This window comes from Leucoraja erinacea, chromosome 3 (assembly GCF_028641065.1).
Source record: "Leucoraja erinacea ecotype New England chromosome 3, Leri_hhj_1, whole genome shotgun sequence".
NCBI lineage: Eukaryota > Metazoa > Chordata > Chondrichthyes > Rajiformes > Rajidae > Leucoraja > Leucoraja erinaceus.
In genome coordinates this window covers 694,304-719,409 of record NC_073379.1, presented here as the reverse complement: position 1 = coordinate 719,409, position 25,106 = coordinate 694,304, and the positions used below count along the sequence as shown (strand labels likewise).

At 45.8% G+C, this 25,106-nt stretch overlaps 1 protein-coding gene across 1 annotated transcript in view; it reads left to right on the top strand.

Moving 5' to 3' along the window:
• Positions 1-6,959: 6,959 nt before the first annotated feature.
• Positions 6,960-25,106, top strand: part of rasgrf2b (Ras protein-specific guanine nucleotide-releasing factor 2b) — a 220,075-nt gene continuing 201,928 nt past the window's right edge. Inside the window, exons 1-2 of the mRNA XM_055631130.1 lie at positions 6,960-7,235; positions 20,117-20,223. Coding sequence (XP_055487105.1) covers positions 6,960-7,235; positions 20,117-20,223 — 383 coding nt within the window. The remainder of the gene's footprint in view (positions 7,236-20,116; positions 20,224-25,106) is intronic.

The following is a 25,106-nucleotide window of genomic DNA, read 5'->3' as shown; positions in this document are numbered from 1 at the left end:
ACGTTCAGTGCAAGGTAAAGTCAGCAAAGTCCAATCAAGGATAGTCCGAGAGTCACCAATGAGGTAGATAGATGGTTCAGCACTAGTCTTTGGTTGTGGTAGCCTGATAACAGCTGGGAAGAAATTGTCCCTGAATCTGGAGGCGTGCATTTTCACACTTCTATACGTTTTGCCCGATGGGAGAGGGGAGGGGAGAAGTGGGAGTAGCCAAGGTGCGAATCGTCCTTAATTATGCTGCTGGCCTTGCCGAGGCAGCAAGAGGTATAAATGGAATCAATAGAAGGGAGGTTGGTTTGTGTGATGGTCCGGGCTGTTTCCACAATTCTCTGCAATTTCTTGCGGTCATGGATGGAGCTGTTCCTAAACCAAGCTGTGATGCATCCTGATGAAATGCTTTCTATGGTGCATCAATAAAAGTTGGTGAGAGTAGTAGGGGACATGCCAAACTTCCTCAGCCTTCTAAGGAAGTAGAGGTGTGGTGTGCTTTCTTGGTCGTTGCTTCAATATGGATGGTCCAGGAGAAGTTGTTGGTGATATCAGCTCCTAGGAATTTGAAGTTTTCAACCATCTGGGCTTCGGCACCATCAATGCAAACTGAGGTATGTGTGCCACTTTGCTTCCTGACGTAGATTGCTATCTCCTTAGTCTTGCTGACATTGAAACATAGAAACATAGAAGATAGGTACAGGAGGAGGCCATTCAGCCCTTTGAGCCAGCACCACCATTCATTGTGATCATGGCTGACCGTTCCCTATCAATAACCCGTGCCTGCCTTCTCCCCATATCCCTTGACTCCACTAGCCCCTAGAGCTCTATCTAACTCTCTCTTAAATCCATCCAGTGATTTGGCCTCCACTGCCCTCTGTGGCAGGGAATTCCATAAATTCACAACTCTCTGGGTGAAAATGTTTTTTCTCACCTCAGACTTAAATGACCTCCCCTTTATTCTAAGACTGTGGCCTCTGGTTCTGGACTCGTCCAACATTGGGAACATTTTTCCTGCATCTAGCTTGTCCAGTCCTTTTATAATTGTATATGTTTCTATAAGATCCCCCTCATCCTTCTAAACTTCAGTGAATACAAGCCTAGAGAGAAAGGTTGTTGTCTCGACACCAGAACACAAGGTTGCACCAACTGACTTTGCACTTTATCTCCTATTCTACATCTCCAATGAATGTCACAAACTCTTTCTGAAAGCAAAACTCTTGAGAAATGAGAGCGTGGGGTGGCATGGAGACAGAGCAGTTAATGCTGCCAGCTGCAGCTACTTGGAATCCATCCTAACCCAGTTGGGCAGTCTGTGGGGTAATTGTACTCTGCTGAGTGCTTTGGTTCCAATACAGACAAATGGGACTATTTTAGATGCGGCATCTTGGTTGGCATGAACAACCTGGGGCATAATGGATTTATGTGCTGTATGACTCCTAAAGGGCCTGTTCCACTTGGGCGACCTAACCCGCGAGTTCTGGTGAGTTTGCCCTCAACTCATACTTGCAGCATGGTCAACATGGTCATAGGAGGTCTTTGTGACTCTCCTTCATGCTCGAGAGTGGTCTCCACGTACTCGAGGCCTCAGCAAGGTTGCGGCATTTTTTCCAATATGTTAAAAAATGACCGCGAGTAAAAAAATGGTGGTGCCTTGGAAAAAATCTATACTTTTTACTCGTAGTTTTAGTCATAGTAGGTCATAGTAGGTCGACAGGTACACAAAAATGCTGGAGAAACTCAGCGGGTGCAGCAACATCTATGGAGCGAAGGAAATAGGTGACGTTTCGGGCCGAAACCCTTCTTCAGACTGATGGGGAGTGGGGGGGAGAAGGAAGGAAAAAGGGAGGAGGAGGAGCCCGAGGGTGGGGGGATGGGAGGAGACAGCTCAAGGGTTAAGGAAGGGGAGGAGAGAGCAAGGGCTAGCAAAATTGGAAGAATTCAATGTCCAAGCAACCGAGGCGGAATATGAGGTGCTGTTCCTCCAATTTCCGGTGTTGCTCACTCTGGCAATGGAGGAGACCCAGGACAGAGAGGTCAGATTGGGAATGGGAGGGGGAGTTCAGGTAGGTTATTGCGGACTGAGCGGAGGTGTTCGGCGAAACGATCGCCCAACATCCGCTTAGTCTCACCGATGTAAATCAGCTGACATCTAGAGCAGCGGATGCAGTAGATGAGATTGGAGGAGATACAGGTGAACCTTTGTCGCACCTGGAACGACTGCTTGGGTCCTTGAATGGAGTCGAGGGGGGAGGTGAAGGGACAGGTGTTGCATTTCTTGCGGTTGCAACGGAAAGTGCCTGGGGAGGGGGTGGTACGGGAGGGAAGAGAAGAATTGACAAGGGAGTTGCGGAGGGAGCGGTCTTTGCGGAATGCAGACATGGGGGGAGATGGGAAAATGTGGCGAGTGGTGGGGTCACGTTGGAGGTGGCAGAAATGGCGGAGGATTATTTGTTGTATTTGCCGGCTGGTGGGGTGAAAGGTGAGGACTAGGGGGACTCTGCCCTAGTTGACAGTGTAGGGGATGGGGAGAGAGAGCAGTGTTGCGGGGTATGGAAGAGACCCTGGTGCGAGCCTCATCTATGGTGGAGGAGGGGAATCCCCATTCCCTGAAGAGCGAGGACATTTCCGATGCCCTGGTGTGGAACGTCTCATCCTGGGAACAGATGCGGCGTAGGCGGAGGAATTGGGAGTAGGGGACGGAGTCTTTACAGGGGGCAGGGTGGGAAGACGTGTAGTCCAGATCCATGTGAGTCAGTGGGTTTGTAGTGTATGTCGGTCAGAAATCTGTCCCCTGCGATGGAGAGTAGGTCGGCATGTTAGTTGTAGGTATTCGAGGGTATTCAAAGGTAGTCTTCATCATAGTCGAAGGGAGGTCGAAGGAGGTTGTCTTCACTCTCCACTGTTCGGTGTCAAATTTTCCCAAAGTTAGTTGTAGCTAGTTAAAGCTGGTCTTCAACATAATCGAAGGAGGTCTTCTACATAGTCGAAGGAGGTCTTCAACATATCATTTTTTCGAACTCTCCTAAACTCGCCAATTAAGTCGCCCAAGTGGGACAGCCCCCTTAAGTTTATGTTATTAGGCCATTCGGCCCATCAAGTATACTCTGCCATTCACTAATGGTTCATATATGGATTCTGTTGCACCATCTTTATGTATTAATTCCTAAGTTTTGGTCCTCCTGGATTTAGTGACACTTTCTCTTCCGGGTATTTATAATTACCTTCTTGTAAGAGAATAATCTATTTCGGTTAGATTTCACAACCCCTTGTGAATATCAGAACTGTGTTTTTTCTAGCCCAGCGGTCATTTAAGAATCTTTATCTTGTAAAAAGGCCAGTGATTTTGATGGCCGCGTTTCTCTGCCCCAGACGGTATTGTTTTTGCCGCTATTTATGTGCTTACGTTTCTAATAATTAGTTATTTTAAAACGGTCTCCCGAACATTGCGAAGTAGTTACGCGTATTGATCATCGTATGTGTCTAACTTGCAAAAATAATCAATTATATACACACTGTATCTTATAATAGTACAATGACAAAAAGCCGTATTCAGGGCACATTGAGCATTTTAAACTGGAACCGATGTTTAAACCGAAGATAGGCACAATATGCTGGAGTAACTCAGCGGGACAGGCAGCATCTCTGGAGACAAGGAATGGGTGGCGTTTCGGGTCGAGACTCTTCTTCAGGCTGAGAATCTGGGGACAGGGTGTCTAGAGATATGGAAGGGTAAGGTGTGAAAACGACAGATCTGAAGTAGCCTCGACCCGAAACGTCACCCATTCCTTCTCTTCAGAGATGCTGCCCTGTCCCGCTGAGTTACTCCAGCATTGTGTGTCTATTCTCGGTGTAAACCATCATCTGCAGTTCCTCCCTTTACACAAGGGTGTTGAAACTGCAGCCCTGTTTGTATCGGATGCGGCTATGTGTATTTTTTGTTAGTCCTCCGTGTATCATTTACGAGTTAATTGGTTCTGAATTCAATCTCCGTTCCGACAGAGCATAATCTGAAGTGTGTTTTACTGAGGGCGAGTTCCAGATAACACGCCAGACCTATTGCTGACTGCAACGGGCAGCATTTCCCCAGCGATCCATTATACCACCCGAATCAAAAACCCCATTCTTTCTGAAATGCGAAATCGCTTTAAGTTTGTTTTATTCAAAGTCAATTGAAGCACTTGAAACTTTCTGAAAGTGGGGTATGGTAATCTCAACGGCTGGATACGGTATGACATGATCATCTTTGCAGTAACTTGTTGAATCGTTGAGTTATTATTGTGGGATCGAGTGTGATTTGCGGCACTTTGTATTCGGTTGGTTTGAACCTCGCCAGCATCTTCCACAAGGACAAATGGGAAGAAGTGCACAACCTACTGGCCAAAGTCGGCTCTGCTTCCAGAGCAAGGTGTGAGCGACCTGCTCTTGTTCCGATACTGTGGAGTACAACAAACCACGTGTTATAAACACGCTGAATAGAAATTAATATTCCTAGAGGTCTTCCGACCCCCACCGCCCGTTTTGTTCCTTTCGAATATATGTGGATTGACAATAGACAATAGGTGCAGGAGTAGGCCATTCGGCCCTTCGAGCCAGCACCGCCATTCAATATGATCATTCACAATCAGTACCTCGATCCCTGCCTTCTCCCCATATCCCCTGACTCCGCTATTTTTAAGAGCCCCATCTAGCTCTCTCTTGAAAGCATCCATAGAACCTGCCTCCACAGAATTCCACAGACTCACCACTCTCTCACTCAAAAGTGTTTCCTTGTCTCCGTTCTAAATTGAGGATTGAGGTTTTAATTAAATAAAATCTATGGTAAACTGAAACGCAAATTAAAGAACAATGTAAGGTGCAATTGTAAAGTAGACGAGTGTTTGTAAAAAAAAACCCAGAATTGGTCAGAAAGTAAAAGAAGCATAATGCGTGCTTGCTTTCTTTCATAGGCCCGGCCATTGAGTATAAGGGTCAGGAAGTCGCGATGCGGCGTTATACTGTAATAAGGCCGCCTCTCATCCTTCCAAATTCCAGTGAATACGAGCCCAGTCTTTCCAATCTTTCCTCGTATCTGCCATCCCGGGTTTAACCTGGTGAACCTACGGTGCACTGCATCAATAGCAAGGATGTCCTTCCTCAAATTAGGAGACCAAAACTGCACACAATACTCCAGATGTGGTCTCACTAGGGCCCTGTACAACTGCCGAATGACTTATTTACTCCTATACTCAAATCCTCTCGTTATGAAGGTCGCCATGCCATTAGCTATACCTGCATGTTTACTTTCAGCGACTGGTGTACAAGGACACCCAGGTCTTGTTGCTCTTCCCTTTTTCCTAATCTGACACAGTTGAGATAATAATCTGCCTCCTTTTTCTTGCCGCCAACCTCATATTTATTTACATTATACTGCATCTGCCACTCACTCAATCTGTCCAAGTCACCCTGCACCTCCTAGCATCCTCTTCACACTGCCAGCATCTATGCAACATCTATGGAGCGAAGGAATAGGTGATGTTTCGGGTCGAGATCCTTCTTCAGACTCTAGAGTTGGGGTCCATTGCAGGTCTGGGCGAGTGAGGACCGAGGTTTCGGGAGAATCAAAGTGAGGTTTTGCTGGTGCCGGCAGCCAGAGTAGATCGCAAGGTGGCAGAGAGCCAGAGAGTTGGTATCTATAGTCCGGTTGTGTCCGAACATTTTACTTGTCACAACCACAACAAATACCAGAAGATTAGTCAAACATGATTTCCCCTTCATAAATCCATGCCGACTCGGACCGATCCTTTTACTGCTATCCTAATGCGCCGTTATTACTTCTTTAATAATTGACTCCAGCATCTTCCCCACCACCGATGTCAGGCTAAAAACTGGTCTAGAATTCCCCGCTATCTTTCTCGCTCCTTTCTTGAAATGTGGGATAACATTAGCTACCCTATTTTTATGTCTCTTTATAAGGGGGAAATAAGCAAGGTTGCAGCGAATGCAGGGACGGGGTCCCGTCGCTGATTATGTCTTGAAATAAGTTTGGTTTAATGGTAGTCTGATAGGGTCTGAAGAAGGGTCTCGACCCGAAACGTCGCCCATCAAACCAAATTTTCTCTCCAGAGATACTGCCTGTCCCGTTGAGTTACTCCAGCTTTTTGTGTCTATCTTTAGTTTAATAAGTTTATGTTCGTTTTATGTTAATATTATGTTAATGTTATGTTTATGTTAATATTAGTTTATGTTATCCATGAAAAAATGACATTATCATACATCGTCATGTGTGTGTGTGGGTGGGGGGGTGTGTGGTGGGGTGGGGGTGGGGGGGGGGGGGGGGGTGTTCAAACTTCCAATGAAGAGCCATGTAGAAAAAAAAGTCTAAGTTACAAAGTCAAATGAAACCTCAGGCACACATGTGGTTTTTCCGCCGTATACAGAAGCTCACAGTGAGAGACACCCAGATAAGATCCCACACAGTCTGTCAGTGTGACGGTCGAAGGCTGCGTCAGTGTGGCTGGAGGGAGCGAGAGGTGAATCCGATGGCTCGGCCGCTGGTTTTTTGCAAGATGCTGTCTCTTTAAATCGGTATCAAAGCGGATTACAGCTGATCCTCTCCATGTGACTCCGCCTTAGCCCGTGGCTTCCAGCGCGTCCGGGCTCCCAACCTCTCTCTGCTTGTATCTGCAGTCAGCGTGGAACCTGGTGCCGGCTCGCTATGCCTGACCCTTCTCTCCCCGCACCACTTCTCTCGTCCAAGTCTGTCGCTGGAGATGCTCGCTGGCTGACACCTTAAGTTTCTGTGGCTGCTGGGATCCACGCTGACACCCGTGGCGGCGGCGGCTCCAGGGAAACTAGAATGGAAGGGAAATAACCCCCCCCCCCTCCCCCTGTTTAAGAAACCAGACCCCCCCCCCCCCCCCCCTCTCCACTCCCCCCCCCCCCCCCCCCCCCCCCTTCCCCCGAACCCCCTCAAAACATAATTGTGACGGAAAATGCAGAAGAGCATTAGGTATAATGAGGGACACGCTGTATACTTGGCCCTGATAGCGCGCAAAGAGGGGGCGAAGCGCGGCTACCTGAGCAAGAAGACGGCCGAGAACAACAAGTGGCACGACAAGTGGTTCGCCCTTTACCAGAATGTCCTCTTCTACTTTGAGCACGAGCAAAGCAGCAGACCCTCTGGGATTTATCTGATCGAAGGCTGCACGTGTGAGCGGGTCGCCTCCCCGAAGCCCCCGACTATGGGCAAGGAGACCCTGGAGAAACAGGTAAACGTGCGGCGCCCCGCAAACCCACCCGAGTGGAAAGTCAGTGGCGACCCCTGTCTGTCTGTCTGTCTGCCTGTCGTGCCTTGTAAACCTCGCTGGCCATATGTTTCTATCACGCAACAACTCTTGTCTATTAATCAGCTCATGTGTAGGAAGCAACTGCAGGTGCTTGTTTACACTGAAGATAGACACAAAATGCTGGAGTCACTCAGCGGGTCGTCACCCATTCCTCTCCCCTAGCGACGCTGCCTGACCCGCGGAGTTATTCCAGCTTTTCGTGTCCATCAAGCACCTCATTCGTTTCTGCAGTTGTTGCTTCTGAGGGGGAGTTGCTAAATGTATTGTAATTTGCCACGGATTTGGGAGGGAGGGAGGGGATAAACGTGTCCCCTCTGACAGAAGCTCATATGTGACTGCTCTGGTGTGACCAACACATTGTGTAGGAAGGAACTGCAGATGCTGATTTAAACCGCAGATAAACTCGGCGGGACAGGCAGCGTCTCTGGAGAAAATGAATAGGGCTGAGAAGGGTCTCGACCCGAAACATCAGCTATTCCTTTTCTCCAGAGATGCTTCCCGTCCCGCTGAATTACTCCAGCACTTTGTGTCTACTTTCTGAGCAACACATTGGTCCTCTTCCCCGAACTTTGTGGCGACCACTAGGACTCACTCGTAGCCCTTGCACCTGCGCTCACACCCTGGAAGTTAACTACCTCCGATCCAATCGCTGGGAATAAAAAAAACAAGACTGGTTATGAAAACGAAAGCTTGGCGGGGAAACTAAACACATAACAATTGTCAAGTTATTGTTAGTGGAACGGAACCGCGCACAGCCAAAATCTCCGCCCTTTCCATCCCCGTCCCGAGGGAGGGAGGGAGTCTGTCAGCATTTAACAGAAGATAGACACAAAATGCTGGACTATAACTCAACGGGTCAGGCAGCATCTCTTGGAGAGAAGGATCTATGGGAAAAAAAGATCCCCAGAGATGCTGGCTGAACAGTTGAGTTACTCCAGCATTTTGTGTCTATCTTCGGTGTAAGCCAGCATCTGCAGTTCCTTCCTGCACATTATTTAACAGGACAGGGTAAAGTTCATCCCCCCAGCCACTACGATTAGACCTGAATGCAGTAGTTTTAAAGATTACGAGCGCTGTAAAACGCTGTGAAGATTCCGTTTATAGAACGGTGTTGCTCTTTGATGTATTATAATCCAAAAGCCTCCAGTTTTCATAGTTCATCCAAAACGACAAACAGTTCATCAGTTCCCGTGAGACCACCGCACTGTGTTGTGATTGTGTGTGTTGGCAGGTGGTCGAGACGCCTCGAGTCTTTAATGTTCCGTTGAGTATTGCGGCTTCTTGAAAAAAAAAATGTGTTGCCACTTGGTGTGAAACTTATTCTCCCAAACAGATATCAAACGTACTATTGGTAATCAACCAGCAAAGATAAAATACATTTGGTATCAAATCGAATTATCTCTTCAAGCACTGTGCATGGCATTGGGAAATGTCAGATCGTTTGAAAACCTCATTCAGAAAATATAATAATTTTTGTGAGATTTGGATCAGGCCATCACGACGGAACAGTTAATCATTTTGGAAGCGATTCAAAAATCAAGCGTTGCCTTTTTATCCTTGAAAACGTGCCCGCCCCAGCGTTGTATGCACCTGGGGGGCTTGGAGCATTTACATTGGATTGCAATGTTCAGCTTTGCTCCGGGAAGTTGCTCTCGGCCACAGTTACAGTTTCACTGAACAAATACGATGGGGGGGGGGGGGGGGGTCTGAGTTTATCAGTGTAACAGGCACACACACACACACACACACACACACAAAGCAAAATGTGGTGGAATTATGTCATTTGCCCTAAGGTCAAACACCACGTATAAATAGAAACGTGCGTGAGTGTGTACCACCTGACCTATCTATAGTGCCGGGGAACAGAAAAACACTGCCGTAAAAAATATCCAGTCTCTGTGGTTTTCCATTAATTAACGTACTTGCCTTTGTGTTACTGAGCCTAGAGGCGCAGATGAAGGTACACTATAACATTGCATAATTATTTGTGAACTTACATCTGCAGTTCCCTGTTTCATCATTCTGATATAATTATGTGTTAATCTCGATTGAGTCATGCTTTTTAGGTCATCGATTGTTACCGTAAGGAATAGTTTATGTACATGTTTACAGATGTTGCAGGACCAAATGCAACGCGTTTCAAAACATTGGCTATTAACTGGTATAACACACGTATATGTTTGCTAAATACTCACATATCAGGTCCTTTTACCGTTAAAACCTTCTGATGGGCCATCGCAGTACAATACTTTGGAAACCTGCTGGTCAGGGAGCACAATATAAATGAATTCATTCAACATGTATGCCAAGGATGTGATCTCCCAACCTAGTTTTAAGCACTGGTAATAGCTGGCATTCTTTAGCTGTAAATTTTTAATTGAAAACTAGGTGGTAGAAATTGATACGACTGCTTTATATTTTTCCAAATAATGTTGAGAGCTTAGAAAGTATTACCATGGTGACTTAACTCATTCTAGCATGTGCTTTTCAGCTGGGTGTGATGTTGTTGGCATCAATGGCACCATCTTTTCTTTGTCAAGTTTTGGCCAATCCATCTATCAAATATATCAAACATGCAGTAGTTATAAATTGAGTAGGAAAGAACTGCAGATGCTGGTTTAGTTTAAACTAAACTTAGAGATACAGCGCGGATAGAAGCCCTTCGGCCCATTGGGTCCATGCCGATTACGATCCCCGCACACTAACACTATCCTACACCCACTAGGGCCATTTTTTACATTTTGCAAGCCAATTAACCTACAAACCTGTACGTCTTTGGAGTGTGGGAGGAAAATTAAGATCTCGGAGAAAACCCACGCAGGACACAGGGAGAACGTACAAACTCCGTACGGACAGCAGGCATATTCGCTGTAAGGCAGCCACTCTACCGCTGACCCTTCGAGGCTCTAGTCTGAAGAAGGGTCTTGACCCAAAATATCACCCATTCCTTCTCTCCAGATGAGTTACTCCAGCTTTTTGTGTCTTCCTTCGGTTTATACCAGCATCTGCAGTTCCTTCTTACGTAGGAAGATATACGTTACATGGAGGTAAAAGATGCTAAAAAAGTAGCAATGATAAAGGAAATAGGCCATTGTTAGCTGTGGGCTGGGCGATAATGAGTTACAGACAATGAAACTCACCAGAACTAAGTTGAAACTAGTACTCATCCCCATCTGTGATTTGTCCAACAACAGTGGTGTCGTCGGCGAACTTGATGATGGAGTTCGCACTATGACCGGCTACGCAGTCATGGGTATAGAGTGAGTACAGCAGGGGGCTGAGCACGCAGCCTTGAGGTGCTCCTGTACTAATTGTTACTGAGGATGAAGTGTTTCCGCCAATTCGAACAGACTGTGATCTGTGGATGAGGAAGTTGAGGATCCAATTCAGAGGGATGTGCAGAGACCCAGATCCGTGAGGCTTGGTAACCAGCTTGGAAGGGATGATGGTATTAAACGGCAAACTCTCAACAAAAGCCTGACATAAGTGTTTTTATTGTCCAAGTGGTCCAATGCGGAGTGGGAGATTGCATCCTCCTTTGACCTATTGTGGCGGTAAGCGAACTGCAGTAGGTCAAGGTTCTTGTTGAGGTAGGAATTGATGCACACCATAACCAACCTCTCAAGGCACTTCATCACCACAGACGTTAGTGCCACTGGTCGATAGTCATTGAGGCACGTCACCTTACTCTTCTCGGGCACCGATATTAAAGCAGGTGTGAACCGCAGACCTCAGAAGTGAGAGGTTGAAAATGTCGGTAAAAACTCCCGCCAGTTGGTTTACACAGGTCTTGAGAACTCGACCGGGTATTCCATCAGGCCCAGGCGCTTTCCGAGGGTTCGCCCCCCTGAATGATCTTCTGACGTCGCCCTCTGTGACCGTGACTGTAATACCATCAGCGTGAATGGGGCCTCTGGAAGGCACATAGGTGTTCTCCGCATTGAGCTTGTCAGGGTGTGAGGGTTCGCTGTCATTTGAGCTGCCTCCTGATTTCGCCTTGTAGGAAGTGATGGCATTCAAGCCCTGCCACAGTTGCCAAACATCTTTCTCATTCTCCAGCTTAGAGCAGGTCCCTTTTGGCCTTTTTGATGGCCTTACCAAGGTCGTATCTGGACTTCTTATAGACCTCTGCATCGCCAGACCTGAATGCCCGGGATCTGGTCTTCAGAAGAATGCAGATCTCATGGCTCATCCAAGGCTTCTGGTTAGGAAACACTCGGAAGGATTTTGTTGGAACGCAGTCCTCCACACATTTCCTTATGAAGTCTGTAACGACTGTGGTGTATTCGTTCAAGTCCATTGCAGAGTCCTTGAACATTGCCCAGTCTACAGACTCCAAACAGTCCTGGAGTTTTCCTTTGCCTCCCCTGACCAGCTCTGTATAGTCCTCACCTCTGGGGTTGCACTCTTCAATTGCTGCCTGTATGCAGGAAGAAGCTGAATGGTCAGATTTTCTGAAGTGAGGGCGAGGGATAGAGCGATAGGCATCCTTGATGGTCGTGTAGCAGTGGGCGAGGGTGTTAGATCGTCTGGTGCTGCAGGAGACATGTTGGTGGAAGTTAGGGAGCGATTTCTTCAGGTTGGCTTTGTTGAAGTCCCCGGCTTGGGGTAAGCCGTCTGGTGCTTGTTGATCACGGCGTGCGGGTCCTCCAGTGCCAGACGGATGTCTGCCTAGGGTGGGATGTAGACCACACATACACACCTAAATATAAACTAAAACATACGTCCAAGACAAAAGAAAACAAAAAAAAAGACAGATGGGCTGCAGGCGAGCCGCAGCTGCTTGGGCTTTGGCAAATGTAAATTGTCCCTACTGTGTAGGATAGTGATAAAGTGCGGGGATCGCTGGTTGGTGCGGACACGGTGGGCCGAGGGGCATGTTTCCACGCTTCCAAACTAAACTAACCGTCATGTTCGACACGGACATTGTGCGCTGAAGGGCCTGTTCGTAATCTGTACTATGTTCTATGTAGTGTCCCGAAGAATGTCTGGGACTAGGCTAAGACCCATACCCTCCAGATTCAGATTTACATCCTTCAATGTTAGGTGTGGTGATGTATAAAATTGAGAAGCGTAGAAATTGGATTGCAATGAGTTGCTCTTCACATGGAGGAAATTGAGTTCATCAAAAATTCCACAAAGTACCATAAATAACCACCCACCCCCATTATCCCATCACATTATGGAGTACAGCCAACAGCTTATCTATTGAAGCACCTATGGGATGAATATCTAACAAGTCAAACACTGGCGAGAATAATTCCTGTGAGTTGAAGCATATTCTGGAGTTTGGAAGGTTCTTAAGACATGAGGCTGGAGAATTTCAACAATTTGGAAAGAAAGAAAGTGATGAGACAGATAGACAAGGTGGTGAATAAGATATATAGTGAGCTTGTGTCAGAAGGAACTAGTTTACACCGAAGATAGACACAAAATGCTGGAGTAACTTAGTGGGTCAGGCAGCATCTCTTGAGAAAAAGAGTAGGTGACGTTTCGGGTTGAGACCCTTCTTCAGACTGCGAGTCAGAGGGGGAGAGGGAAACTAGTGGTGTGAAAAGGTACAGAGTAAGCGTGCGGTAAGCATGCCTCCATCAGATGGGCCGTAATGTTGCCACTGCATAAGATGTGGTACAAATGTACCTGGAATATTGTGTGCAGTCTGGTTGGATTGGAAGGATGTGCTTAAGCTGGAGAGGTTGCAGAAATGTCCACAAGGTTGTTGCTGTGTCTGATGGGCTACCACAAGAGACCGTAAGGTCTGAAAATATTTCTCTGTTTCGAAAGAGGCTGAAGAATGTTCTTATGAAAGGGCATAGATGAGGTGGACAGCACAGTCTTCTTCGCAGGATAGTGGATAAATGTGAGGTTACCCACTTTGGTGGCAAAAACAGGAAGACAGATTATTAAATGAATGGTGTCATATTGGGAAAAGGAAGTACAATGAGATCTGGGGGTCCTTGTCCATCAGTCACTGAAAGTAACCATGCAGGTATGGCAGGCAGTGAAGAAAGCGAATCATAACAAGAGTAGTTGAGTATAGGAGCAAATAGGTCCTTCTGCAATGGTACAGGGCCCTAGTGAGATCACACCTGGAGTATTGTGTGCAGTTTTGGTCTCCAAATTTGAGGAAGGACGATTCTTGCTATTGAGGGAGTACAGTGTAGGTTCACGAGGTTAATTCCCAGGATTGCGGGACTGTCTTATGTTGATAGAATGGATCGGCTGGGCTTGTATACACTGGAATTTAGAAGGTTGAGAGGGGATCTTATTGAAACATATAAGATTATTAAGGGTTTGGACACGCTAGAGGCAAGAAACATGTTCCTGATATTGGGGGAGTCCAGCCCAGGGGCCACAGTTTAAGAATAAGGGGTAAGCCATTTAGAACGGAGATGAGGGAAAACATTTTCACACAGAGAGTTGTGAATCTGTGGAATTCTCTGCCTCAGAAGGCAGTGGAAGCCAATTCTCTGGATGATTTCAGGACAGAGTTAGATAGAGCTCTTAAAGATAGTGGAGTCGGGGGATATGGGGAGAAGTCAGTGACGGGGTACTGATTGTGGATGGTCACATTGAAGGGCTTTGTTGGCTCGAAGTGCTGAATGGCCTACTCCTGCACCTATTGTCTATGGTCTATTGTCTATTGCGTAAGTGGCAAGTTTCTCACACAGCACGTGGTGTGTATGTGGAATGAGCTACTCGAGGAAGCAGTAGAAGGAGGTTGGTACAATTATGTTTAAATGACGTTTAGAGTCATAGTCATAAATTGCGTTGCAGGCCCATCAGCCCAACTTGCCCACACCGGCCAACATGTCCCAGCTACACTAGTCCCACTTGCCTGCGCTTAGTCTACATCCCTCCAAACCTGCCCTATCCATGTACCTGTCTAAATGATTCTTAAACGTTGGGATAGCCCCAGCCTCAACTACCTCCTCTGGCAGCTTGTTCCATACACCCACCACCCTTTGTGTGAAAAAGTTACCCCTCAGATTCCTAGTAAATCTTTTCTCCTTCACCTTGAACCTATGTCTTCTGGTCCTCGATTCCCCTACTCTGGGCAAGATATTCTGTGCTTCTACCCAATGTATCGGTTTGTATCGGTTCATGGATAGAAAAGGTATAAATGGATACGAGTCAAATGCGGGCAAACGGGACACTCTCAGGAAGGCACCTTGGAAAGCAAAGGCATGTGTCCACACTCCATAACTCTACAGCTCTGAGGATTAATTCAGGCATGTAGAATTGCAAATGATCTATTAGGAATGGCTGGGAAGGGCCAATTATTCCAAGTAGAGAGGTCAAAAACTTGTTACTTACAATTTAAAGGTGTGGTGGAGGGCTAGACAGAAAGTGAGGAAAATCTTTCCTTGTGTAATAATAATAATAATAAATTGTATTTATTGGGCGCCTTTCAGACATCTCAAGGACACCTTACATAGATTAACAGGAATATAAACATATAATCAGAATAAAATAAATCATAAAGGCATCACAGAAACACAAATTAAAAACAGAATTCAGTCCAAAAACAAAAATCAAAAACACAATGTGAAGAGAGAGCAGCGGTAGCTAAAGCGCGCCAGCGTATACTCTCCCTTCACAGCAGCCATCTTGGACAAAGACTAACAGGATTAACTTACAGACAAAAAATCATCCCCCCACAATGGTTACCACTTGTGTAGATGGTGTGAAGAAGTCGAAGTTGCAGTCGACCTCCGGCCCGTAACCCGAAATCATCCGACCCGCAGGCGGATTTTTTCCATGTAATCATCCGGCCTGCCGAGCGCCCCCCGTGTGTGGCCGAACCCCCCCCCGTATGCAGCCAAGCGCCTCCCCCAGCGCCCCGAGCGCAGCCGAGCTCTAGCTGTACCGCATCCTGCGCAAAACCACCAGCTCGGCCACGCACCTTCTGTGAACACGTTTAGGAAAGAACTGCAGATGCTGGAAAAATCGAAGGTAGACAAAAATGCTGGAGAAACTCAGTGGGTGAGACATGCAAGGATTGCGTGAGGCTGCCTCACCCGCTGAGTTTCTCCAGCATTTTTGTCAACCTTCTGTGAACACGTGATTTGATGCCTGCCATCCGGGGTGGGATCCATGTGTACACATGATAGATGTGGCCCGCCATCCGCTCACAGACATGCGTCCCGGCCCATTTACAGAACAAGGTTGCCGACCCCCTGAGTTAAAGTCAAACCAGTCACCATTTACAATGCCATTTTTCTCCTGAAATACAAATCAAAACATGGATCAAAGTAGGTGCACCCTATAATTTGCAGGAGGCACTCACTGCCCCCTTTTGAATTGAATTGAATTGAATTGAATAAATTTTATTAGCCAAGTATGTATACAGACAAGGAATTTGCCTCCGTGCTTTGCTCGCAAGTAACAACACGATATACAGTGGACAATTAAGAATCAAATATTATAATTTAAACGTGTGAAGAATGAAATAAAATACCAGAGCAGAAGGAGGCTACAGATTTTTGATTGTTGAGTCGAATTCGTGGAAAAGAGTTGTTTTTATGTCTGGCTGTACCTGACTTTGGAATACTGTGGAGAACAGGAAGACGCCTCACAGACCTAGATTTTGCCGATGACGTTGTACTACTTGCAAGAGTCGAGACACACCCTTCAAGAGATGACAACCGCTCTGGAGGCAACCACATCAAAGGTTGGATTAAAGATCAACTGCCAGAAGACTAAGACCATGCAGACTGGAGACCAGCAGCCAATAGACCAACTGATAATCAATGGGGAACCTGTGGAAAACGCCACAAGATTTACCTATCTTGGCAGGGCACGGCAACCTGACTGGAGAAGGAAAATAGGCGACCAAAACTCACATGGAGGCGAACTTTCCAGAAGGATTTGGCAGCCAGGGACGTAAGCCTATCGAGGGTGGAAGACATCACACATAACCAAACAGAATGGCGAAAGCTTGCTGCCCAATGCACTCAACAGTGTGGGAGGAACTAAGTCTAAGTAAGTGTAACGGCTTTGACAGTCTGGAGTCGCCTTCCAGCGGGAAGTGCTCAAAGAGTTTGTGGCTAGGGTGAGACGGGTCAGAGATGATCTTACCCGCTCACTTCCTGGCCCTTGCAGTGAACAGTTCATCGATCTGGGGAAAGTTGCAGCCAATAACCTTCTCGGCTGATCGAACGATGTGCTGTAGACTCCGAATGTCATGCCTGGTGGCTGAGCCAAACCAGACCATGGTGGGGAAGGTGAGGACAGACTATGATGGCAGTATAAAACGGACAGGCCAGATGCAGGAAGATTGTTCCCGATGTTGGGGAAGTTCAGTACAAGGGGTCACAGTTTAAGGATAAGGGGGAAATCTTTTAGGACCGAGATGAGAAAAACATTTTTCACACAGAGTGGTGAATCTCTGGAACTCTCTGTCACAGAAGGTAGTTGAGGCCAGTTCATTGGCTATATTTAAGAGGGAGTTAGATGTGGCCCTTGTGGCTAAAGGGTTCAGGGGGTATGGAGAGAAGGCAGGTACAGGATACTGAGTTGGATGATCAGCCATGATCATATTGAATGGCGGTGCAGGTTCGATGGGCCGAATGGCCTACTCCTGCACCGGTTTTCTATGTTTCTATGTACCATCATTGCCTTTGCCATTTATTGCTTGATTAAAATTAAGTATTGATTAACCATGTTTTGATACTATGTTATTCCCACTTTACGGTTATCTTTATTGTTCAATTTAAACAATTGGACAATTAACATTGTTTTTAGCCAGCGAACAGTTTGTAGTTCTCTAGGAGCAGGCTTTGTATGTTCTAACAATTGGAAGATAGCACCTGTGGCTATCCATGGATACTGAAGGGCTTACATTTTCATAGACATCCATGAGCCAATTTAGTCCATGTCGGAAAATACACAATGATCACTTGATATGATAGCCTAAATTCTGCACCATTGTCATGAAGGACATAAAAAGCACATAAGACTGATAAGGAGGTATAATTACAAAAATGGGGGGAGGGGGGATGGGTGGGGGTGACAGCGCAGGAGGGAAATTATTTCTTATCTTTGTCGGAACAAACTTATTTGTGTACTTTGGACTTTTGAATTTAATACTACTGGAGCTTGTATATATGGATGTCTGCATGTCAGGCATTCATAACATGGTGAGAGCCTGGTAGTCAGTAATCACGGAATTGTAGACTGTGAGATTCTGCCATGATGATCTGCCACTGCCGCTCTGCGTCAAAGTTCACAGCGTATATATAGATAATTGAGAAAATGGTCGAGAGCAGCCAATATTTAAGTGCCATAGTTCTTCAAAGTCTAATGCTTTTCAGGAGAAAGATTTGATGGGGAAACTAAACTTCGAATTAGATGGAATCTTCATGATTTAACAACACTTGTTTATTTTGAATTGTCGAAACTTTTAGAACCCATTAAAATTTATAGGATGCTACACATATAACAAATTCATATATTCAGTAATATAATCTATTATCGGAAACTAAATCTGGATGAATTGTACTAGAACTTGAATTGCTTCAGTACTTGAGGCAGATTAGAGGTTTATTATCATTATTATTATGTGTTTATCCAAAGTAACATTCACATTAGAATTTTACATTTTTATTAAATAGTAAAATAAATATAAGCTGAGATATTATTTCAAAGAGATGAAATGCTACTTAATATTCTTGGGGGAAGATGTAATTCTCCACACCAGAATCTTGGAAGAAGGAAAAATTTTAACAGTCAAAACAGAAATGTAGATCTTAATTTAATGATGACTGAAGCAACATAATTTTACAACATTATATAATATATAGTAACACAGAATACTTAAAGTCGATGTGAAGTGGTGGCAAAAGCGGTGATTATTTCTTACAGGGTATTGGAGATGGTAAACAGGGCGAAGGCAGGAGAATGGGGTTAGGAGGGAGAGATAGATAGATCAGCCTTGATTGAATGAGAGTACACTTGATGGGCTGAATGGCCTAATTCTAGTCCTATCACATGACTTCATAACATAATATTATGCAATGTAGAAATTGGCCTTTTTGCCTAAATGGTCTGGTATACTGCTGAGAAAGGGGTAATCCCGATAATGTAAATGTTCAAAGATTCAATAATGTGTAACAAACTACACAGTGAAATTCTTTTTACATAATTACACATGCGGGCGCTGCCATTTTAGGTGCCATTATTAAAAGTCCAGGTTCAGGCTTATTTAATGGTAGTGTTCCAAGTTTTATATGTTTCATCTATTTTACTGTCCCCTTATTTTTAAATGAACTGTGGTGTGCCTCAAAAGTTCTGTAGGTTCAATACTGAGGGACATTTGTCCATGACTATTTGGTTTTGAAAGCAGAGACCATACAGACAGAGCACTCCATCAACGCAAGTTCACAACTTATAGGAGTAGAATTAGGCCATTCGGCTCATCGAGTCTACTCCGCCATTCAATCATAGCTGAACTATGACTCCTAATCTCATTTTCTTGCCTTCTCCCCATAACCCTTGACACCCATTCTAATCAAGAACTTGTCTATCTATGCCTTAAGAATATCCACTGACTTGTCCTCCACAACCCTCTGTGGCAATGAGTTTCAGAGATTAGCTACCTTCTGTCTAAAGAAGTTCCTCCTTTTTAAAACTTTTTACAGTCGAAACATTGATACTCAACAATGCCTGGTGAACCCCCTTCACTAGCGGGCGGCATTGTAGGTTGCGACCGCTACAAAGGTTGGGACTTACTGCAGAAAGTCCCGCAGCCTACTTTATACCACTTGAATACATGCAAGTCAGTGCAGCACACACTTTCATCTATCTCCCCTGTTCGTTTCCCAGCTTGTTGATTCTTTGTGGAGTACACTTTATTTGTGATTTATCTTGTTCCTAACAGTGCCCAGGTTCCTCTCCTTTCAATGAATCCCCCTGAGACCTCAATCAATGGATTGTTGCCATTTCTTAAACCTTGTTTAAATTGATTTTCATGCCAGAACTGCAGATGCTGATTTATACACAAAAGGACACACTGTGCTGGAGTAACTCAGCAGGTCAGGCAGCATCTCTGGAGAACATGGATAGATGACGGCCAGAACGGAACTCAGTATCAAAACATGGAGGGGACGGGGGACACAATTTTTGGGCAGACACGTGCGCACACTCACACACACGCGCGAGGCTTTGGAGGCTGAATCCAGCGCTAAAAACAGCGATTTTAAAATCGGGATCACAAAAACTTGGGGGGGTTGTCCCCCACCTCTCAAAACATGGGGGAACGTGTCCCCTCTGGTCCTCCCGGGTTTTCCGCCCCTGGATGACGGTTTGATCTGAAATGTCATCACCAGAGATGCTGCCTGACCTGCTGAGTAATTCCAGCACTTTGTGTCCTTTTGTGCATAATCATTTAGTTTAATTTAGCCGACCAGCGATTGCCGCACATTAACACTATCCTACAATTTTTACATTTACCAAGCCAATTAATCTACAAACCTGCACATCTTTGGGATGTGGGAGGAAACCGAAGATCTCGGAGAAAACCCACGCAGTTCACGGGGAGGACGTACAAACTCCGTGCAGACAGCACCCGTAGTCGGGATCGAACCCGGGTCTCCGGCGCTGCATTTGCTGTAAGGCAGCAACTCTACCGCTGCGCCACCGTGACCTAATTTACTTGGCCTAATCTAGATATCAATTAGGACCTCAACACGATTTTCTATTTGCACAACCTAGGTTAACAATGTATGAGATCTTATTTCACTGATTGCTTGTGACCATTGATAGTAGAAAGTGATTAATCTTGTAATATTCTGTTTCTGCAGCATTATTTTACCGTAAACTTTGGCCATGAAGGACATAAACCCTTGGAGCTTCGGATCGAGGAAGAGGTGGACTGTGAAACGTGGGTGGATGCAATTCAACAGGCCAGGTACATGCTTGCATTTTAATAGATGATTTCACAATGTTCAGTTCAATTTTGTTTACCGAAGTACAGTGAAAAGCTTTTGTTGCGTGCTAACCAGTCAAGTCGTGTTTTATTCGTCACTTACACATAAAGTGCACGTGAAATGAATTTGCCAGCAGCGGTACAATAAAAAGAGAACACACAATACACAATAAAAAATTTAACACAATCATCCACCACATTCACCACTGTGGTGGAAAGCACAAAATTTAGTCAGTCCTCCTCCATTTTCCCCCGTGGTCGGGACCACAACCCTCCACAGTTGCCGCTGCGGGCGTCCAGATGTTCAGTCCAGGTAAGTCCTGAATCGCTGCTTCCCCACCGGAGACCGCGGCTTCAAGATGGAGTAGGCCGCAGGCTGGCGGTCGAAGATTTAAAGTCCCCGCCGCACCGCAGCCAGAAGCACTGCAGACCGCAGGGTCAGCGGTCAGAGCTCCTCTCCAGGGATCCCCGGCGAGGGATTCCACTCCAGATGGAAGTCCCCGCCGCGTCCTCGGTTAGAAGTTGGTCGCGGGTTGGTGGTTGGAGCTCTTCTCCTCCGGGGTCCCCAACGAGGGATCCCAGGCTCCGGACGCCACGCCAGCTGGAGCTCCGCAGACCGCGGCTTCAGGCTGCTGCAGCCAGCGAACGGAGCGCTCCGCTCCGGCGACCCCAGCGAGAGCTCGCCCGCTCCACAACGTCCTGCTGAAGCCCCAGGCGCGTCTCCGGGAAAGGCCGCACCGATCCTCGATGTTAGGCCACGGGGGAGGTAACATGGAAAAAGCCGCCTCTCCGTGGAGGAGGCGACCAAAGCGGTTTCCCCCTTACCCCCCCCCACACCATCCCCCACACAAGACACACAGAGAAACATTAAAAACACACATTGAGACACATTTAAAAAAACAAAAAAAGTAGAAAAAACTAACACGCTGCTGGCAGGGCTGCCGGCTTGCAGTGCCCCCACCAACTTGTCAGCAGAAAGACAATACATTATTACAATCGAGCCATTCACAGTGTACTGATGCATGATAAGGGGATGATGTTTAGTGCACGGTAAAGCTAGTAAAGTCCAAACAAAAATATTCTGAGGCTCATCTATGAAGTAGATAGTAGTTGAGGACTGCTCTCTAGTTGTGGTAGGATGGTTCAATTGCCTGATAATAGCTCGGAACAAACTGCCCCTGAATCTGAAGGTGTGCGTTTTCACACTTCCGTACCTCACTTCTGTGTTCTCTGAGTGATGGCAGGTCAAGTCCACACTTGCATAAAGAAGCCTTTCAAAGTGTCATGAGGTGTGTAAACAAGAGATGTCCATTCCATGTAATCCAAGATCATCTTTAATCAGTATGCAGGCTTTAGCAGTACAGTAGATTGTTAGTTGTCAGAGCATCCTGGCTGCTATCCAAACTGAGCAGTGCAGGAAGTGGGTGTTAATATAAATGATATAGTAAGGGGTTAGTGATGCTAATCTATATATGATTGGTTGTCACGCATAAATCAATCTACATCCTTCCCCCTAAAGAGTAAGTATAGTGGGCACCCGTGCCATTAGAGTTAAACATATTCGCCATATCTATCAGGCGGTCTACTAATACGGTCCGAGCGCATACGGACCAAGCCCTCTCCTCCTTCTCCGGAAAGATTAAGGGGAGGGGGTGAACCCGAAAGGTGCGGGAGATCAGGTTGGTTATTGCGAAGTGCTGAGCCACCGGGAGATCAGGTTGGTTATTGTGAACTGAGCGTAGGTGTTGGGCGAAGCGATCGCCAAGCCTGCGCTTAGTCTCACCGATGATGAGAAGTTGACACCTGAAACAGCAGATGCAGTAGATGAGGTTGGAGGAGGTGCAGGTGAACCTCTGCCTCATCTGGAAAGACTGCTTGGGTCCTTGGATTAAGTCGAGCAGGGAGGTGTAGCATTTCCTGCGGTTGCAAGGAAAAGTACCAGGGGACGGGCTGGTTCGGGTGGGATGGGACAAATTGACCAGGGAGTTACGGAGGGAACGGTCTCTGCGGGAAGCAGGAAGGGGAGGAGATGGGAAGATGTGGCCAGTGGTGGGATCCCATTGGAGGTGGCGTAAATGTCAGAGGATTATATAAAATGGAGCATAATGATTCACATGTGCTATATGCCTTATATTGCACATCCTGAGAAATGTTGGATTAGTTGAAGTTTGCAAAAAATAAAATGGCAGCCTGGTAACAGAAATGAGTTTGAAATGGCAAAGCAGGGATTAGTATTTCAGTGGGTTTTTGCCAGAGCTGCTGATATGAATGGGCAATGTTGTCTGCATGTAGAATTGCCCGATGTGGTCTAAAAAGCACTTTAGAATTTTTATTAGAGGCATCTGCATATCGTAGTCCAAACCAATACAGACTTTGTTTAACGGTTATATATTAAACTAGACTAATTGGGACCCGTTGGGTCCCAGCATCACACAGGAGGGCTGGTCATCCAACGCAATATTCCACCTCTCCAGAGGGCTAGTATTGCAAATTGTGGGGGGGGGGATTCTTGGGCTTTCTGGAGCGTCAATTATGGGTGTTGTGGGCTGGCAGGACTGGTTCCAGAGGGCTCGTATGCAAATTGGTGCGGCAAATGGTAGTTGGGCTGGACTCTCAGTCAATCAAGCCTTGAAATGGCTATTCACAAGCACGGCTGGTGGGATGGTAGTTGACCACGGCTAATGCATTTTCCTTGAAATTCTATTTCAAGCACGGTGCAAGGCCACCAAATTCAAGTGATGTTTCCTATCATTTGAAGTATGGTGCAAAGCCACTAAAGACAGCGAGTCATGACCTCTCCCTCCTCCATCTTGCAGAGACTGAGCCACACCCACATTTCCGGGTTGTGTAACCCCTCCCCCCCTCACACCGGAAAAGGTGTGGCTTTCATGGAGTGATTGACAGGAGCGAGATTCTCAACATTAAAAAAAAAAACTAATAACACTTTTATTTTTCATTGATGGGAAGAATTCTCTGCACCTGCTCAGCGGAGGGGGACTGAGTAAGATGGCCAAAAATCACAGCCGTAAGTGGTAGCGTTTTATCTAAAATCAATATACAGTGCAAACAGGAAGTAAGTGCATTTACAGTAATGCCTTTTAACTTCAAGCCAAAGCACCCAATCCACCATTTGCAGTAAGTAGTGCCTTTCAACTTCATGCCATCATTTGCAGTAAGTAATGCCTTTTAACTTCAAGCCATTGCATCTAAGCCACCATTTGCAGTAAGTAGTGCCTTTCAGCTTCAAACCACACCCAAGCCACCATTAGCAGTAAGATGTGTCTTTCAACTTCAAGTCAAAGCTCCCAAGCCACCATTTGCAGTAAGTAGTGCCTTTCAACTTCAAGCCAAAGCTCCCAGGCCACCATCTGCAGTAAGTAGTGCCTTTCAACTTCAAGCCACAATTTGCAGTAAGTAGTGCCTTTCAACTTCAAGCCACAATTTGCAGTAAGTAGTGCCTTTCAACTTCAAGCCAACGCACCCAAGCCCCCATTTGCAGTAAGTAGTGCATTTTAACTTCAAGCCACACCCAAGCCACCATTTGCAGTAAGTGGTGCCTTTCAACTTCAAGCCAAAGCTCCCAAGCCACCATTTGCAGGAAGTAGTGCCTTTCAACTTCAAGCCATTGCACCCGGCACCATTTGCAGTAAGTACTGCCTTTCAACTTCATGCCACCATTTGCAGTAAGTAGTGCCTTTCAACTTCAAGCCAATGCACCCATCCCCCCCCCCCCCATGTGCAGGAAGTAGTGCCTTTCAACTTCAAGCCAAAGCTCCCAAGCCACCATTTGCAGTAATAGTGCCTTTCAACTTCATGCCACCATTTGCAGTAAATGATGTCTTTCAACTTCAAGCCACACCCAAGCCACCATTTGCAGTAATAGTGCCTTTCAACTTCAAGCTAAAGCTCCCAAGCCACCATTTGCAGTAAGTAGTGCCTTTCAACTTCAAGCCAAAGCAACCAATCCACCATTTGCAGTAAGTAGTGCCTTTCAACTTCAAGCCAAAGCAAGCCAAGCCCCACCAAGGGGCAGGGAGTGGGTGGGGGTGGGGGTCAAGACTACCCAAACCATTTTAGAACCAATAAGGGCAGGGAGGGTGGGCTTTAGAATCAATGGGGGCTAGTAAGCAAGCTTTAGAACCAATAGAGACACTTTTGCAAGCTTTAGAACCAATAGACATTTTTTTTGCAAGCTTTAGAACCAATAGACAAAGCTTTAGAACCAATAGACATTTTTGTGCAAGCTTTAAAACCAATAGACATTGTTTTGCAAGCTTTAGAACCAATAGACATTTTTTGCAAGCTTTAGAACCAATATACATTTTTTTGCAAGCTTTAGAACCAATAGACACACTTTTTGCAAGCTTTAGAACCAATAGAGACACTTTTTGCAAGCTTTAGAACCAATAGACATTTTTTGCAAGCTTTAGAACCAATAGACATTTTTTGCAAGCTTTAGAACCAATAGACATTTTTTGCAAGCTTTAGAACCAATAGACATTTTTTTGCAAGCTTTAGAACCAATAGACATTTTTTTTAAAGCTTTAGAACCAATAGACACCTTTTTTGCAAGCTTTAGAACCAATAGACATTTTTTTGCAAGCTTTAGAACCAATAGACATTATTTGCAAGCTTTAGAACCAATAGACATTTTTTTGCAAGCTTTAAAACCAATAGACATTTTTTTGCAAGCTTTAGAACCAATATACATTTTTTGCAAGCTTTAGAACCAATAGAGACACTTTTTTGCAAGCTTTAGAACCAATGGACACATTCTGCAAGCATTTTAGTACACTAAGGGCACTACATTTGAATAGACATGTGTTCAGTGTTATTCACAGCTATGAGAAACGTGACCCTCTGCC